Source organism: Antechinus flavipes, chromosome 3 (genome assembly GCF_016432865.1).
Source record: "Antechinus flavipes isolate AdamAnt ecotype Samford, QLD, Australia chromosome 3, AdamAnt_v2, whole genome shotgun sequence".
NCBI classification, from domain to species: domain Eukaryota; kingdom Metazoa; phylum Chordata; class Mammalia; order Dasyuromorphia; family Dasyuridae; genus Antechinus; species Antechinus flavipes.
The window spans coordinates 580,223,243-580,238,655 of NC_067400.1; the positions used below are offsets into that span (position 1 = coordinate 580,223,243).

At 41.8% G+C, this 15,413-nt stretch overlaps 1 protein-coding gene across 2 annotated transcripts in view; it reads left to right on the plus strand.

Moving 5' to 3' along the window:
• STPG1 (sperm tail PG-rich repeat containing 1) overlaps window positions 1-15,413 on the plus strand; it is a 93,396-nt gene that overhangs the window by 67,652 nt on the left and 10,331 nt on the right. For both annotated transcript variants that reach the window (XM_051988225.1, XM_051988226.1), the window contains one exon: window positions 1,511-1,679. In XM_051988225.1, the coding sequence (XP_051844185.1) occupies window positions 1,511-1,679 (169 nt within the window). The remainder of the gene's footprint in view (window positions 1-1,510; window positions 1,680-15,413) is intronic.

Consider the following 15,413-nt stretch of genomic DNA (forward strand, 5'->3'; position numbering starts at 1 on the left):
CAGTTGAATGGGTCACACAACCAGTTATGGGCAAAGCTGGCCAAAGCCTGGGGCTCGTGGGGCAAATTGTCCCCATTTTCCAGAAGGGATAATTGCGGACGGTTCCTCTCCATCCTCTGTGGGCCCAACAGATGTGCAGGAGAGATTGGAAGCCGGCTGTCCCGCTGGGCCCTTGTCCTCCCAGGCGGGCCGGCCGCGCTTGGGTGATCTAAGCAGCCCAGGTTTGGCTGTCCGTCATTGGCCTTCCCAATTAGGGGGCAAGGGAGAGGGGCAAGAGCTGAGTCAGACCCGCAGACCTGCCTAGGTTTTTCTTTGAAAACATTAATCATTCTCAAACCCTGATTATTCTCTTCTTCTGAGGTTCTGGTGTGTTTGCCAGTGCAACCATCCTACCTCCCCAAGGTAGTCTAGGCAAAGCCAGTGTTTTCTAGCTTTCCAGTCAGCTCCACTCTCTAGTTTCAGTTTTCTTTCTCAAAGTTGAATAATAAAAAGCACTTAACAGTTTGTAAAAGGTTTTCCCAATCACTCTGAGGCAATATTATTCTCCCCATTTTACAGATGAGGAAAGGAGAAACTGAAGGATCTATCATTGCTGCTAGTAGGGCCTAAAAAGAATTCAAAAACTTTGGTCTGGGGGCAGCTAGTTCAGTGCTGATAGAACTATCTATCAGTTCTTGGTTCAGTGGATAGAGCCCCATCCCTGAAGTTGGGAGTTCAAATCTGGTCTCAGACACTTAACACTTCCTAGCTATGTGAACCTGGGCAAGATACTTAACCCCAATTGCCTCAGAAAAAAACAAACAAACAAACAAAAAATAACTTTGGTCTGATCCCAATGCAATATACACAGATGCTAAGGTCTGCTATAGTCTGGTTTCCTAAGAACAAGACTGCTTGCTAATTATGTGAGAGATTACCTGATATGATGAGGAGTACCCAGGTTAACAGTGAGGACACCCAGGTCAGTCTTTGCTCTGTGTGACCCAGGACTCCAGGCTACAAATATTTGAAATGGGAGAAAGAGATGGTAACTGAAACTGCCTTAAAACTCTGATATTCTATGACCTAGGGCATTTTTGATTTCTGGTCCCTCCCAGCTCTGACATTCTCTGTTCTAAGGGCCCTCCCAGCTCTGACATTCTCTGTTCTAAAGGCCCTCCTAGCTCTGACATCCCAGGTTCTAAGGGCCCTCCCAGTTCTGACATTCTCAGTTCTAAGGGCCCTCCCAGCTCTGACATTCTCTGTTCTAAAGGCCCTCCCAGCTCTGACATCCCAGGTTCTAAGGGCCCTCCCAGTTCTAACATTCTCAGTTCTAAGGGCCCTTCAAACTGGGATATCTTATCATCCTTTGTTTTTTCCAAATGGCCCTTTCTCTTTGGAGCAGGGGGTGGTTCTTTATAACCTCAGCTTTGTCACCTGCTATTTCCCTTGGGTTGTTAGAGCCACAATCCTCAGATCTATAACCTCTCCACCTCCTTCTCATTTAACTACAGATTCTTTTCCTTCTTAGGACATTATGAAATCAATGAGAGTCTGGTGAAAGAGACCCCTAAGCTTCTGAGGTGCGGTTTCAAATCAAAAACTCTTCGAGATAAGAAGATAGATTCTTCTGGCCCTGGGCCTGGCTCCTACAATCCTGAGTCGCCTGTCAAAGCCTCCCCAAAGAAGACCCCTATCCGGTGAGTTGAAGTTTTATTCACAGATGAGGAGGTTGGATAAGGACAGCCTTCTTTCCTGAGGAGAAGTGCTGGGTGCGGAGGGCGGGGGAGGCACCCACCTTCAAGAAGGGAGCTGAGACAGGACCCTTATCCTTTGTTCCATCCTGGCCCCCGTGGGCTTTCTGGGGACAACTCAGAGCTCCTTCTTGGAAGAGTGGTTTTCAATAATTGAAGGACATGCTAATTTACATTTACAGGATAATGAGAATAAAGAGGCTATTTTTTTTTTCCATTCAAGTTCCCAGAATTTCTGAAATCCACAATTGCTTTGGGGGCCAAAGACTTCAGGTTGGGATCTCCTGCTATAAGAAAAGGTTGATTGTCACTGGATAATCTTTTTTTTTTTTTTGTCTGTTCTTGTTGTCCCGGGTGGATGGGCTGAGAAGACAGAAGCTGGGGGGGGGGGGGCCTCCAGTGTGGAGCATCTAGCCTCAAGGATCTTGGAAATGCCTTGAAATCCTGTGACTCTAACACAGTCTCCTCGGTAGTTTCTCCATCCTACTCCCAGGGTAGGGTATCATCACTTGCCATGGGATGGAGCTGGAACAGACTATAGAAGTCATCTAGTCCAACATTAGCCATTTGTTCCGTTCTTTTTCAATAGTGTGATGAATTCCTGTAAATCAGACATGAAAGGTTGCATCTCTAGAGTGGTTGAGCTGAAGATCATGCAGATGGAGGCAGGATTTGAACTCATATTCCCTGCCTGAGTTCTACTGTTACTAATTTGTCATTGGACCTGACACTAAACCAACTTCTCAAAAGAGGTCCAAGGAATCTTAGTTCTCCCCGTTTCCCAACAAGTTCTGCCTGTCTGTGCAAGACCCAGAGGCTTTTTCCTAAGAACTGAGTTGTCCTGAAGTGCAATGGATGGCTTGGAGGTGTGATGGGCTCCTTCTGATTGGAAATCTTCAAGCTAAGGCTGGCCAATATTTTACTGAGTATGTTGGAAAAGGGGTCATCTCAGCTGGAAGAGCCTGAGATTGTGGTGGGTGGTCCAGGCTAAGACTGAGAGACAGTGTGAACAAGAGAGGGCAGGATAAGATGGGCCTGGAGCAATGAATAATCTAATTTGGCTAGAGTTTGGAGTATATAAAATTTAGCTAAATGTAGCAAAGTATGTTGAAACCCGGGTTGTTGTTGTTTTTTTTTAAATTTTAAATTATTATTGATATATTTTGTTTTTATTTTACTTTAACTTTAAAAAAAAGTTTTTGTCTTTTCTTTTTACACATTTAATTTTCCCTAGTATTTTTCCTTTTCTCCCTTCCAGAGAGTCATCTCATATAAAAAATAGTATTTTTTTTTATCAAAGCTTTTCATTTTCAAAACATATGCATGGATAACTTTTCAATGTTAACCCTTGCAAAACCTTGTTTTCCGATTTTCTTCCCTTCCCTCACTCCCTTGCCTGGATGGCAAATAGTCCAATATATGTTAAACATGATAGAAATATATGTTAAATCCAATATATGCATATATATTTATATAATAACCTTGCTGCACAAGAAAAATAAACTCAAACAGAAAAAATGAGAAAGAAAATAAAATTCAAGCAAACAAAAAAAGAGTGGAAATGCTACATTGTAAACCACACTCAGTTCCCACAGATGAATCTCTTTATCACTGAACAATTGGAACTGGTTTGAATGCTCTCATTGTTTAAGAGAGCCATGTCCATCAGAATTGATCATCATATAATCTTTTAGCTGTATACAATGGTTCTGCTAATTTCTGCTAATTTCACTCAGCATCAGTTCCTGTAAATCTCTCCAGGCCTTTCTGAAATCATCCTGCTGGTCATTTCTTACAGAACAATAATATTCCATAACATTCATACCATAATTTATTCAGCCATTCTCTAACTAATGGACATCCACTCAGTTTCCAGTTTCTTGTCACTACAAGAAGAGCTGCCACAAACACTTTTGCACACTTTGCACAAGGAGTCCCTTTTCCTCCTCTAATGATTTTTTTGGGATATGAGACCAATAGAAACACTGCTGGGTCAAAGGGTATGCACAGTTTGATGACTTTTTGAGCATAGTTCCAAATTGCTCTCTAGAATGGTTGGATCCATTCACAGTTCCAACAACAATGTATCAGTGTCCCAATTTTCCCATATCTCCTCCAACATTTGTCATTATCTTTTCCTGTCATCTTAGCCAATCTGAGAGGTGTGTAGTGCTCCCTTAATTGTCTTAATTTGCATTTCTCTGATCAATAGTGACAAATAGTATTTTCAAAGAAAAAATGAGAAAAAAATCATTTAACTCATCAACCATCAAAAATATATGACAATATGTATAATTTATGACCCTATGGAACTCCCATTTCTGCAAAGAGATGGGGTGGAGTATTGCCCTAATTTTTTAATATATTCCCTTCAGCCTGCTCCTTGTAACAAAAAATAAAAAAGGAGAAAAAAAGGTTAGCAAAACTGACTGAGACATCAACTGAGTCTTGACAGTATATGTAGTATTGGGCATCCATAATCCTCTACTTCTGCAAAGAAGGGAGGGAGCTTGAAGGCAGATTTTTCTTTTGGATGCAGATTGTTGAGGACCTCAGATTCCAGGACAGAGGGGAACCATTTACAGCAATAGCACCTGTATCTTAAAAAACACTCCCTTAAGATGAGGGATTTGGTGTTTTTATACCGTGATCTTACTCGATTTTCCTATCAATGCCCATCTCCTAGGTAGAGAAGACATCAGTAGTTGCATTGAACACATTCAATTCAGCAAACATTTTGCTATTATGGTTCTTGCTGCTGTTATTGTGGTTGTTTGCCTACTATATACAACCACTGGGGCTTGATGTGTCAGAAATTCTCCTAATTATTCTCTCTCATTTGTCCTCACACAGATCAGTTGCCAAATCTTATCAAATCTATTTCCATAATGGCTTTCATGTCTGTCCCTTCCTCTCCATTTCTGTGGCTGCCATCCTGCATAAATTGGTTCTCCTCCACACATAACAGCTTCCTAACTAGTATTCTCATTCCTTGTTTCACATCTCCAATTTCATCTTTCAAAAAGCCAACATGATATCCTTATTTGAAAAAATTCTGACCTTAATAAACATTTTAAAAAATGAACATTTCCATATACATCATAGACCAGTAAGAGGAGATTGTGGTCAAAAGTATGAATCTCAACTATGTACAAGTTACTCAGAATAATTTTCCTAAAACTCTTTTTTAAATTTTTTTTTGTTATACATGTACATTCATTTTTTATTTTTATTTTGTTACATTGATTTTTAAAAGCACATTTCCTTGAGCAGAACCAGGAGATCATTATATACTTCAACAACAATACTATATGAGGGTGTATTCTGATGGAAGTGGATATCTTCGACAAAGAGAAGATCTAATTCAGTTCCAATTGATCAATGATGGACAGAACCAGCTACACCCTGAGAAGGAACACTGGGAAATGAATATGGATTACTTGCATTTTTGTTTTTATTCACAGGTTATTTTTACCTTCTGAATCCAATTTTTCTTGTGCAACAAGAGAACTGTATGGATCTGCACACATATATTGTATCTAGGATATACTATTTATTTATTTAACATGTATATTTAACATATTTAACATGTATAAGACTGCTTGCGATCTAGGGGAGGGGGTAGCGGGAGGGAAGAGAAAAGTTGGAACAGACGTAAATGCAAGGGACAATGTTGTAAAAATTACCCATGCATATGTATGGTCAATAAAAAGCTATAATAAAAAAATCACATTTCCTTATGAATCACGTCAGGAGAGAAAAATCAGAATAAAAACAAAAAACCACAGGAAAAAAAAAAACAGAAGAAAAAGAAAAAAAAGTGTTTTTTACATTCAGTCTCCATATTACTCTCCTTGCATGCAGATGGTATTTTCTATCCAAAGGCCATTGGGATTGCCTTGATCATTAAACCACTGAGAAGAACCAAGTGTTTTATAGTTCATCACTGAACAATCCTGCTGTTACTGTGTATAGTGTATTCCTGCTTCTGCTTTTTTCACTCAGCATCAGTTCATGTAAAACTTTCCAGGCCTTTCTAAAATCAGCTTGTTCATCATTTTTAATAGAACAATAATATTTCATCACTTTCATATATCATAATTTATGCAGCCATTTCCCAATTGATGGTTATCAACTCATTTTCCAATTCCTTGCCATCACAGAAAGAACTTTTGCAAATATTTTTGTACATGTGGATCTTTTTCTCTCCTTTATGATTTTTTTGGGCATATAGATCTAGTATTGGCACTGTTTTATAGGACATAGTTCCAAATTGTGCTCCAGAATGGTTGGGTCAGTTCACAACTTTACCTACAAGTTTTCCCATATTCCATCCAACATTTATCATTATCTTTTCTTGTGATCTTAGCCAATCTGAGAAGTGTGAGGCGGTACCTCAGACTTGCTAAAATCCATTTTTTATAGCATAGGAATACGATGTCACATTCATATTTCACAATTTATTTAGCTATTCCTCAATTGACAGACAGCTCTTAAGGGAACAAATTTAGGCCATCATGAAAAAAAATCAGGGAAATCATTGCAAATCATTAATAATTCGTGTTAGCTTCCTCCTCACACCCATCAGATTGGCAAAGATGATCAAAAAAAAAAAAAAAAGAAAGAAAATGACAAATGTGGGAAGGGCTGCAGGAAAACAGGTTCATTGTTGGTAGAGCCATTAATGGGTCTAATAACTCTGGAAAGCAAGTTGGAATTATATACAAAAAGTAACTGAACAGCCCACCTATGCACTTGGACTCACCCATAGGACTGCTAAGCAGGAATATACTCCTAAGAGATCAAACAAAGAGGGAAAAGACCTTTTTGTGCCAAAAAAATATTCAGAGCAGATCTTTTTTGTGATGGCAAAAAACCTGGAACCTAAAGGGACTTATCTTTCTATTTGGGAGTCAGGGTGAGAAATGTGCATATCTAAGTAAATACACGATAATGGGTGAGGGGAGGGGAATTAGAATGGGAAGACTACTAAATACTGTCTCTATCACCAAAGACCTCACATAGCAAGTGGCACCTAGTGGATCCTTTTAAAGGAGACCGGGATTTGATTGGATTTTTCCATTTCTATTTTGTTGTTGCATCCTCCATATCTAGTACAGTTCCTGGCCGGCACAACATTTAATAAATTCTTGTTGAATTGGATTGCACTTAAAAGGCAGAAATAAAGAGGGAGAGAAGTCTGTGGTCTGTGCAAAGACATGTAGGAAGAAGAGTATTTGAGGGACAACAAGGGATTCAATCAAGTCTCCTCCTGGTGGTCACTTAGCTAGTAAGGCGTGGAGGAAGGATTTGTATCCCCAGCCCCAGCCCAGTCTAGTCCTCTTTCCAGAGTACTGACAGATTTTGTAATTATCATCCTTTGCTGATTCAGAAGCCAAGAGGGTTTATGGGTCTCCAAAATGTCTTACAAAAAAGCCTTAATTATGAACTCTGATTTCTCCTCACTATCTCTCTTTCTGATGATTCAGAGAGCCAGGGTTAGTTAGGGTTAAGTTTCTGAAGATCCACATGATGCCTCCTAACTCCCTACCCCTGCCCAAAAAAGGAGGAGGAACGCCTAGGACTTCCAATCCTGTGTCTGTTTCCTAGAGTTCCATGTGCCTGTGTCTCTGCACAGACATGTTGGTTAACAACAGCTGTTGAAAATGTCTTACAGCATTTATTGGCTGAGGTCCAGCCTGGGCAATTAAACCAGACCCACCTAAGTTTCCACTAGGATTATCGATTAGATATGGAAGGCTTCGACCCCCCCCTCCAATCTGTCACCTGTTGCCCTGTCAAACACACATCGAATTCCATCCCAGAGGCAACTGGCTGCCCTTTAATGATGAGCAGGCTGTTCCTTTATTCTTCTCAAATGATGGGGACCCCCTGCTGTCGATTTCAATCTGTTCCTGGGAGTGTCCGGAGGGTCTCTGATGCCTTCCTGGGCTGACCTGCTGAGCTGTGGGAGACATTCATTATCCTTCCCTGATTTGCAAACAACCCAGATTTAAAGGCACAAACATTATTAATTCTTCTGGTGGGAGAAGGCTGGCCCTTTAATAGAAATTCCCCCTTCTTCCTCCTTGTCCTTTCTGCCCTCCTCTTTCAGAAACACAGAGGGCAGGACCAGGAGTGACTTTTATAAATAAATGATGAGGCTCATAAAATTCCCAGTTACCAAGAACTCAGGGACCTCTCTGGTTTTCATCAGGTCTGTTCTTATAAAACTACCAACATGTTTCCTTGATGCTGAATGAGAAATGCTTGTGGATTCTGAGTGCTTCAGAGGCAGTCCTTCATAGGGCTGGTTCCAGCTGTGACCTTCTGTATTTCCACAGCCAGGCCTCGAAGGTCCTCCCGACTTTGGCATTTTGTGATAGTAATTTACTCTCTAAGAGCCCTTCTAGGCCCAACATTCTAGGTTCTAGCATTCTTCTGGTCCCAACCTCCTGTATTCTAAAGCCCATTCTGGTTTTAAAATTCTGTGTTCTAAAGTCCCTCATCACTGACATTCTGTGTTCCAAGTTCCCTTCTGGCTCTTCCATTCTCTGTTCTAAAGTCCTTTCCATCCTTTGACAGTGTTAGAGGTGTATTCTTATGTCTTTCCTTCTGTACACAAGTGATACTTAGGAAGAATACTCTATTCTTTGCAGCAAAGCCTGGGAGATGGGTAATGGCCTCTCAGCCAGGTATCCTATTTCAAGTCTTCTGACACACTAGTTGTGTGACCCTGGACAAATTACTTAATCTCTCTCTTTAAGTCTCAGAGGAAGTGCTAATACCAATAACTGATATTATTTCTCATCTGGGATTTCCCTAAATCAATGAAATCATAGCATTAGTCCTTCTCCCTCTGCTTAATATAGATACAATCTGTATAAATGTCATACATATATTGGATTTAACATAGATTTTAACATGTTGAACATATATTAGATCAAGTATCGTCTAGGGAAATGGGTGGGAGGAAAGAGGGGAAAATTTGGAACACAAGGTTTTGCGAGGGTCAAATGTTGCAAAATTATCCGTGCATATGTTTTGAAAAGAAAAAGCTTTAATAAAAAAAATATAGGTACAATCCTTTCTGTTGTCCTTGGGCCAGTCATGTGGACAGATGAGAACCAAGAAACATCCTCCTGATGGCTAAGTAGCTTCAAAGTCTGGCAGATCCAAGGAAAGGTCACCAGGATCTTGAATAGAACCTCAGAGAAGGATTTATGGGGAAATGTAGATGAGGATTAAAATGTAGGTGAGGATTACAGAAAGAAAGGATGTGGAAGTGTTTTAATCTGTGTGAGGGAGAGATCAAGCAACACTACCAACCTCAGCAATATTAATCATACTAATAATTTTATATAGTACCGGGGACTGTGCTAAGACCCTTTACAAGCAGTTATATGAAGTACTTCCCTTAGAGCATCATCCAGAGATTCAAAAGAAATAATACACAGAGTGTCTCAAAATTCTTGGTGCAGTTTTCATTGATGCTTAAAATGACTCTTAAGATTTTTGGAGCGTTCCGTATTGTTGAGAACTTTGCAAACATTAAAGCCCCCTATATACCTCAGTTTGTAGGAACACAGATTTAAGAACTGGAAGAGAAGCTGGAGGCCATTGAGTCTTCAAGGTCTCTCCCAGCTTTGGGATTCTGTGACCCAGGATGCAGAACAACATACAAATAAAGTACAGGGAGAAACATAATGATGAAGATGATGATAGCTAACATTTAGTGTGCTGAGTGCTTACAATTAGTTGATCCTCAGAACAACTCTGGGAGGTAAGGACGGTTATTATCCCCATTTTACAGATGAGGAAACCAAGGCTGAGAGTGATTAAATGACTTGCCCAGTTGGGAAGTAGCTGAGGCTGGATTGGAACTCAGGGCTTCCTGACTCCAGAAGTTTAGCCCTCTCACATGTAAGCCATGTTGCCAGGGGGCCAGATCTCAGGAGGATTATGGTCTAGTGTAGGACAGAATATGATATGAAATACACTAAAAAGCATGTGTAAGGGACACACAAACCAAACTAAGGCCCAGGGAATGAAACACTTATTCCAGTTGGGGGAGAGGGGTGAAGGAATTCCTCCTGGAGGAGATAGCACTGGAGCCAAGTTGGAGAGACATCGGACTGGGGAAAGGTCTTCCACATGTGGGGAAGAGCACAGAGGAAGGAAACACCTGGAGATATCAGAGTGGGCAGTAGGGAGGCTAATGACTCACTCCCTTCCCCACAAAGAAAAAAAAATTGGTGCAATTGAGAAATGCCTTGAAGGCATTTGAGGGGAGTTAGGTATTGAAATGGCTCAGATCTGTGCCTCTCCAGGGAGCCAGGAAAATCTGAGCCCACATCTGGCCTTTGACACGTAATAGCTGTTTAATAACAGCACTTACTTCCCTGGTTTGTTATGAGAATCAGATGAGATATATTTGTAAAAGTGCTTATTAGCCCAGTGATTGGTACATAAAGGTGCCTGCTAAAAGTTATTCTTATTATTTCTGTTATTGTCCCCATATTGCAGATTAAAAAAATAAGGTTCAGAAAGATTAAGTCACTTCAGGATTACATAAGCTTGTTGCTATTGTTGGGTTCTGTTAGACTCTTTGTGACTCCATTTGGGATTTTCCAGGTAAAGATACTGGAGTATTTGCCATTTCCTTCTCCAGCTCATTTTATAGATGAGGAAACTGAGGCAAGCAAGATGAAGTGACTTGCCCAGTCACACAGCTAGGAAGTTTCAGAGATTGGATTAGAACTCAGAGTTGAATCTCAGAGATTCCATGCCAGTGCTCTATCCACTGCCCCACATAGCCAAAGGCAGAATTTGAATCCAAAGTCTTTTTGATACCGAGTCTAGCACTTTATCCACTTTGCTGGATAAAGCAAATATCCTGTCCTGAACAGGATGTTTCCACAACATTTCCCAGGAGAATAGAAATTCTTTGAGGATTGAGAAGATCCCATTTTGGGGTTTGTGGAAAGTGGCCCCTAGAGAGCTCTGGGAAGTTCCTTATGTCCAGGGCAAACTCAGAGTCTGAGTAATTAAAGGTTAAACCTGTGTTAAGGTTTTGGGGTTAACTTAGACCACATTAGCTTGGGGGGCCTTCCCAGAAAGCCCATGGATGAGGCATTCTGCTCATCATCCTGTCCATGGTTTTAAAGATGAATGTGGTTCTGACCCAAAGAGGTGAGATCTGAACCTGGAGCTCACCTAATTCTAATTTCTGTACATGGAAGATGTTTAAGAAATATTTAGTGAATCTTCAGCCTATATTGAGCATGGTATTACCTAGCCCAGGGTTGTCAAACTCCAAGAGAAATGGGAATCAGTAACTAGTGCACAGCAATCTGCCAGCCACACACTGACTTAGAGAACTACTATATATATATATATATATACATATAATTTTTATTAGTACATCAACACATTAAAATCAGGAAGTGTAATCTGGTTTGGGCTGCACCCCAGAGAGTTGTAGATTCCATTTGGCCCATGGGCAGGCAGCATATTTATCTGCTCTGATATAGTCTAACTTAAAAAAATTTCTACTAATGAGCAGAGGATACAACTCGGTTCAAATCCCACCTCAGACACTTAACTAGCAGGTAATGTCAGATGAGTCACTTCTGTCTACCTCAGTTTCCTAATCTGTAAAATGGAGGTAATAATGGTATATACCTCCCAGGGTTGTTGGTAAGTTCAAATGAGATATTTGTCAAGTTTAGCAGACTGCCTGCCATACAGTAGATATTTAAATAATGCTTGTTCCCTTACCTTTCCTCCCATCAATACATACAACATGCACATAAAGTGAATGGTACAAATATTGTATGGGTGACTAGAGGGCATCATAGTGCATAGACTGCAGGGCCTGAATCAGGAACACATCTTCATGCGTTCAAAGCTAGCCTCAGACATTTCCTAGCCATTTAAGCCTATTTGCCTCAGTTTCCTCACCTGTAAAATGAGAAGGAAATTGTGGACTATTCCAGTATCTTAGCCAAGAAAATTCCAAATGGTGTCATGAAGAGTTGGGCACAATTGAACAGCAATCAATATAATACTAGAGTGAAATACAAGGTCATTTGGGAGGGAAGAAGGGCACTAGCAGTTGGGGTATCGGGTTATAAAGGTGCTGGGTCTTAAAGAAAGAAAGGGATTCTAAGAGGTCAGTTAGTCACAGAAAATAAACACTTATTTGTGCCTATCAGGAATTGTGCTAACTGCTGGCAGAGGCAAGGAAAGAGTGCATTCTAGGCATGCAAAGGCATGGAGGTGGGAGGTGACCTCCCAAGTGAAGAACAGAGAATTTGGCTAGATCATTGTTGTTGTAACTTGTCCTCTGTTCCTCAAGGGGACCATGACATCAGGGAGGTGATACCAAGACATGTGAGCCAGTTGGATTGAAGTAAGAAAGGGCTGTGCAAGGTGACCTTGCCCTCCAGAGCCACCTGGTGCAATGGCCAGATCTAACTGACCAAAGATGGTCTTGGATGCAGTGGGACACCTTGGTCTTTGAATGGCCAGTGATAATAGTAAGACAGAATGGGAGCGGCAGCTGGGTGGCACAGGAGACAGGAGGATCCTGTGGCAATGGGCAGGTCACTTAGCCCTGATTGCCTAAAAGAAAAAAACAGGGCTGGGTTGTGTGAGATTTCAGAAACTAAACAGCTATATTTACATCTTATCCTGGAGCGAATAGGAAGCCACTGGATTTGACAGAGTAAGTGGGTCGCACTGGATCTGCTCCCTGAGTTTAGGAACCGGTTCCTTTTTTGTTTTATGCCAGGCACGTAGTATGCCCTTAATATAGGCTCGTTGTTTGATTGATGGCTCTTCAAATACACAAAAAGAAAGATCAGAGGAGGCACTCGAATGGTGGTTAAATTGAGTTCAATAACAACATCCACAGAGTAACCCTGGCTAGGAGAAGGGAGGGTTAGAGAGCAGCAGGTACACCCCCTTCTCACAACACTAATAATATGAATAACGGACAGGTATAGAGGCCTCTGGGGTCGTATTCCTCATGAAACACTGGTCTGTCGGTAGTTCTAGGTTTATTATTCCCAAGCTGCTGCGGAGGGAACTAAAGCCCACTGTGGCTGGCCCACCCTCATCAGCTGCCAAGTGAGAGGGCCGGGTTGAGCCCCAGATTTCTGCTGACCGAGGGCAGCTCCCTGCCCCAGTCCCTTAGATGGCCTCTTCCACCGAGAGGTGAGAGCGGATCTGTGGGGAGGAGTCCCAGGCTGGGGGGTCTGCACACCAGGCTCTCACCCATGGCCCTTCAGGAACATCTAGCAATCCAGTCAGTTTCAAGTTGCAGACGCAGCAACTTCCCAGGACAGCCTAGAATGGCCAGTGGAGGAGGAAGGGGAGGGAGCCACAAGTTAGGACAGGAGCAGGCCAGGATTAAAGGGAAGCCAAGAGAACTCCATACCCTCCCTTTGGGCTCTGCTCTGGGGCAGACCAAGGCAGAGGGCGAGGAGGGGAATTTGGGCTCCTCAGGCACATTTTCCTTTTGAATAGGTGCTTCCCAGCCAGCCCAGCAAATCATGGGAGATCCTCATCTTGGATAAAACCCTCTTCTCTGAACCTCAGAAATTTAGGTTCCTTCTCACTCTGACCTTTTATGTTCTAAAGGCCCTCCCAGCCTCGACAATCCATGTCCTAACTTCACCCAGCTCTGACACACTGACATTCTTATGCTAAGGCCCCTCCCAGCTCTGACCTCCTGGGTTCTAAGGGCCCTCCCAGCTCTGACCTCCTGGGTTCTAAGGGCCCTCCTAGATCCTAAATTAGTGATAAAGACATCACCTAGTCTTGCAGTCAATCAAGAATGTAAGAGATTAACTGGAAGCCTAATCCAGCCCTGTATGATCTGGCAATACTGAGATTTGAGTTCTTCTTACTATATGACCTTGGACAATAATATAACACCTGACCTGCCTTTAGAACTTCAGGTCCTTCACAAAGGACTCCAAACCTGTGGCCTCATGTGATCCTTACAATAATCCAGCAAGTGTGGCTCTATAGAGAGATATTACACCCATTTTACAGATGGTAAAATTGAGATTTAGAAAGGCCTGTGGGCTGGCCTGTTGTCATAGAGCAGTGTTGGATGTGATTCCGGGTGTCTCCCAGCTCCAGGCTCAGTTTGAATTGTTACCCTTTGTTTCTGGTAACAGTATTTGCTTTCCTCTGATCCTCAGTTTCTTGCTCTATAAAATGGGTGTAAGAAACTTCTATTTCCAAATCCCATGATGCAATTCAGAGAGCATTTGGAGCTCCATTCAAAGGTTAGGCCCAGCCTGGCCTTGAGAGGCACCTCTGGCAGGGTGTGGGATACCACCCGGATCAAGGTGATCGATCTTTGGCCCAGAGGTCCTGGTGCATGCTCTTGTTCTGTCCTTATTAGGGAACTTTGGGGAAATCACACCCTGACTCAAGGATAGAATTATCTGGGGCCCTAGGGTTTAACTTGTCTCTCCTGCCCATCAGAGGCTCATGCCTTTGGAGCTAGGGAGGCCCTCTTGAGTTCATCTCGACCTACTGAGGCACAGGCCAGAGAAGTGCTTTATTCAGTGTGTCATACAGAGAGAACATCGGAGCTGAGATCTGAATCCAGGGTCTCTGGCTCCAGATGCATGCGCTCTTGCTGGCTCAGCATGGGTAGTTCCCCAACAGAGGAGCCTGAACTTTTCCTGGCTTCTCTTTGGCTTTTCTCTGCCCATCCCCAGTTCTGGGTGGATCCGCCTTTTCTGAAGTCCCGGTCGTGTAGCATCCAGCGAGGGCAGGCTCAGGGAGCTTGATGCTTGTGTGTGACTCACCCACACTGCGGACACCTGCCTTGACCATAGGTGGTTTTCAGAACCAGCTTGCTTTGAATGTCCCCTATAGTGAGCTCAGACAACAGCTATGGAGAAATAGTCAAAGGGGTCCTCAGATTTGTTTCTCTGTGTCTTTATGTAGTAACCCTCTTCCTATTCATAAACAAGGGTGTATGGATGTGAGGGTGCCCGTGCTTGTGGCCACTGTGGGAATTAATTTTACTTAAACACACACACGTGCTTATACATTTAAAACAAATCCTTTCTACACTCCAGCCCCCACCCTAATGGAATAAAATAAAGATAGAATAGAATAGGAGATAAAGAAGGAAAAAGAAAGAGGGGAGTTGTTTAAGAATAATTTTTTAAATGAAAAGAAAACATGAGGAAGGCCAGGAAGAAGCACAGAAAAGTAGGATAGCTTGGAAAGCCACAGTTTGAACTGTATTTTAATATAATTTAAAAGAAATTATATACATATATAATATATAATATAATTAAAAAGAAAAGTTCTTCAGTTTTATGTCTAATTCTTTATTCTCTTTTTTCTTTTCTACTCTGTATATGGAAATGCCCTTTTAATTTGATTGTAGTTAAGTTCAGAATCAACATAAACTTCAAAACATCTTTTAAATAAGAGTCCCTGTTTACTTGAGATGGGAGCAATCCCAGTATAAAATAAATTGTTGTTGTTATTGTTGTTGTTTTGATATATAATGTTGCTGGTTAAAGAAATTTGTTTGTCAAACTGTCTGTGTGAGGGAGATGTCTGAGTAAATCAGCCCATGGAGCGCCAGAATCCTGGGAGGCAAAGATGGGGAAGAAAAATGGTAGATGCTTTATTAAA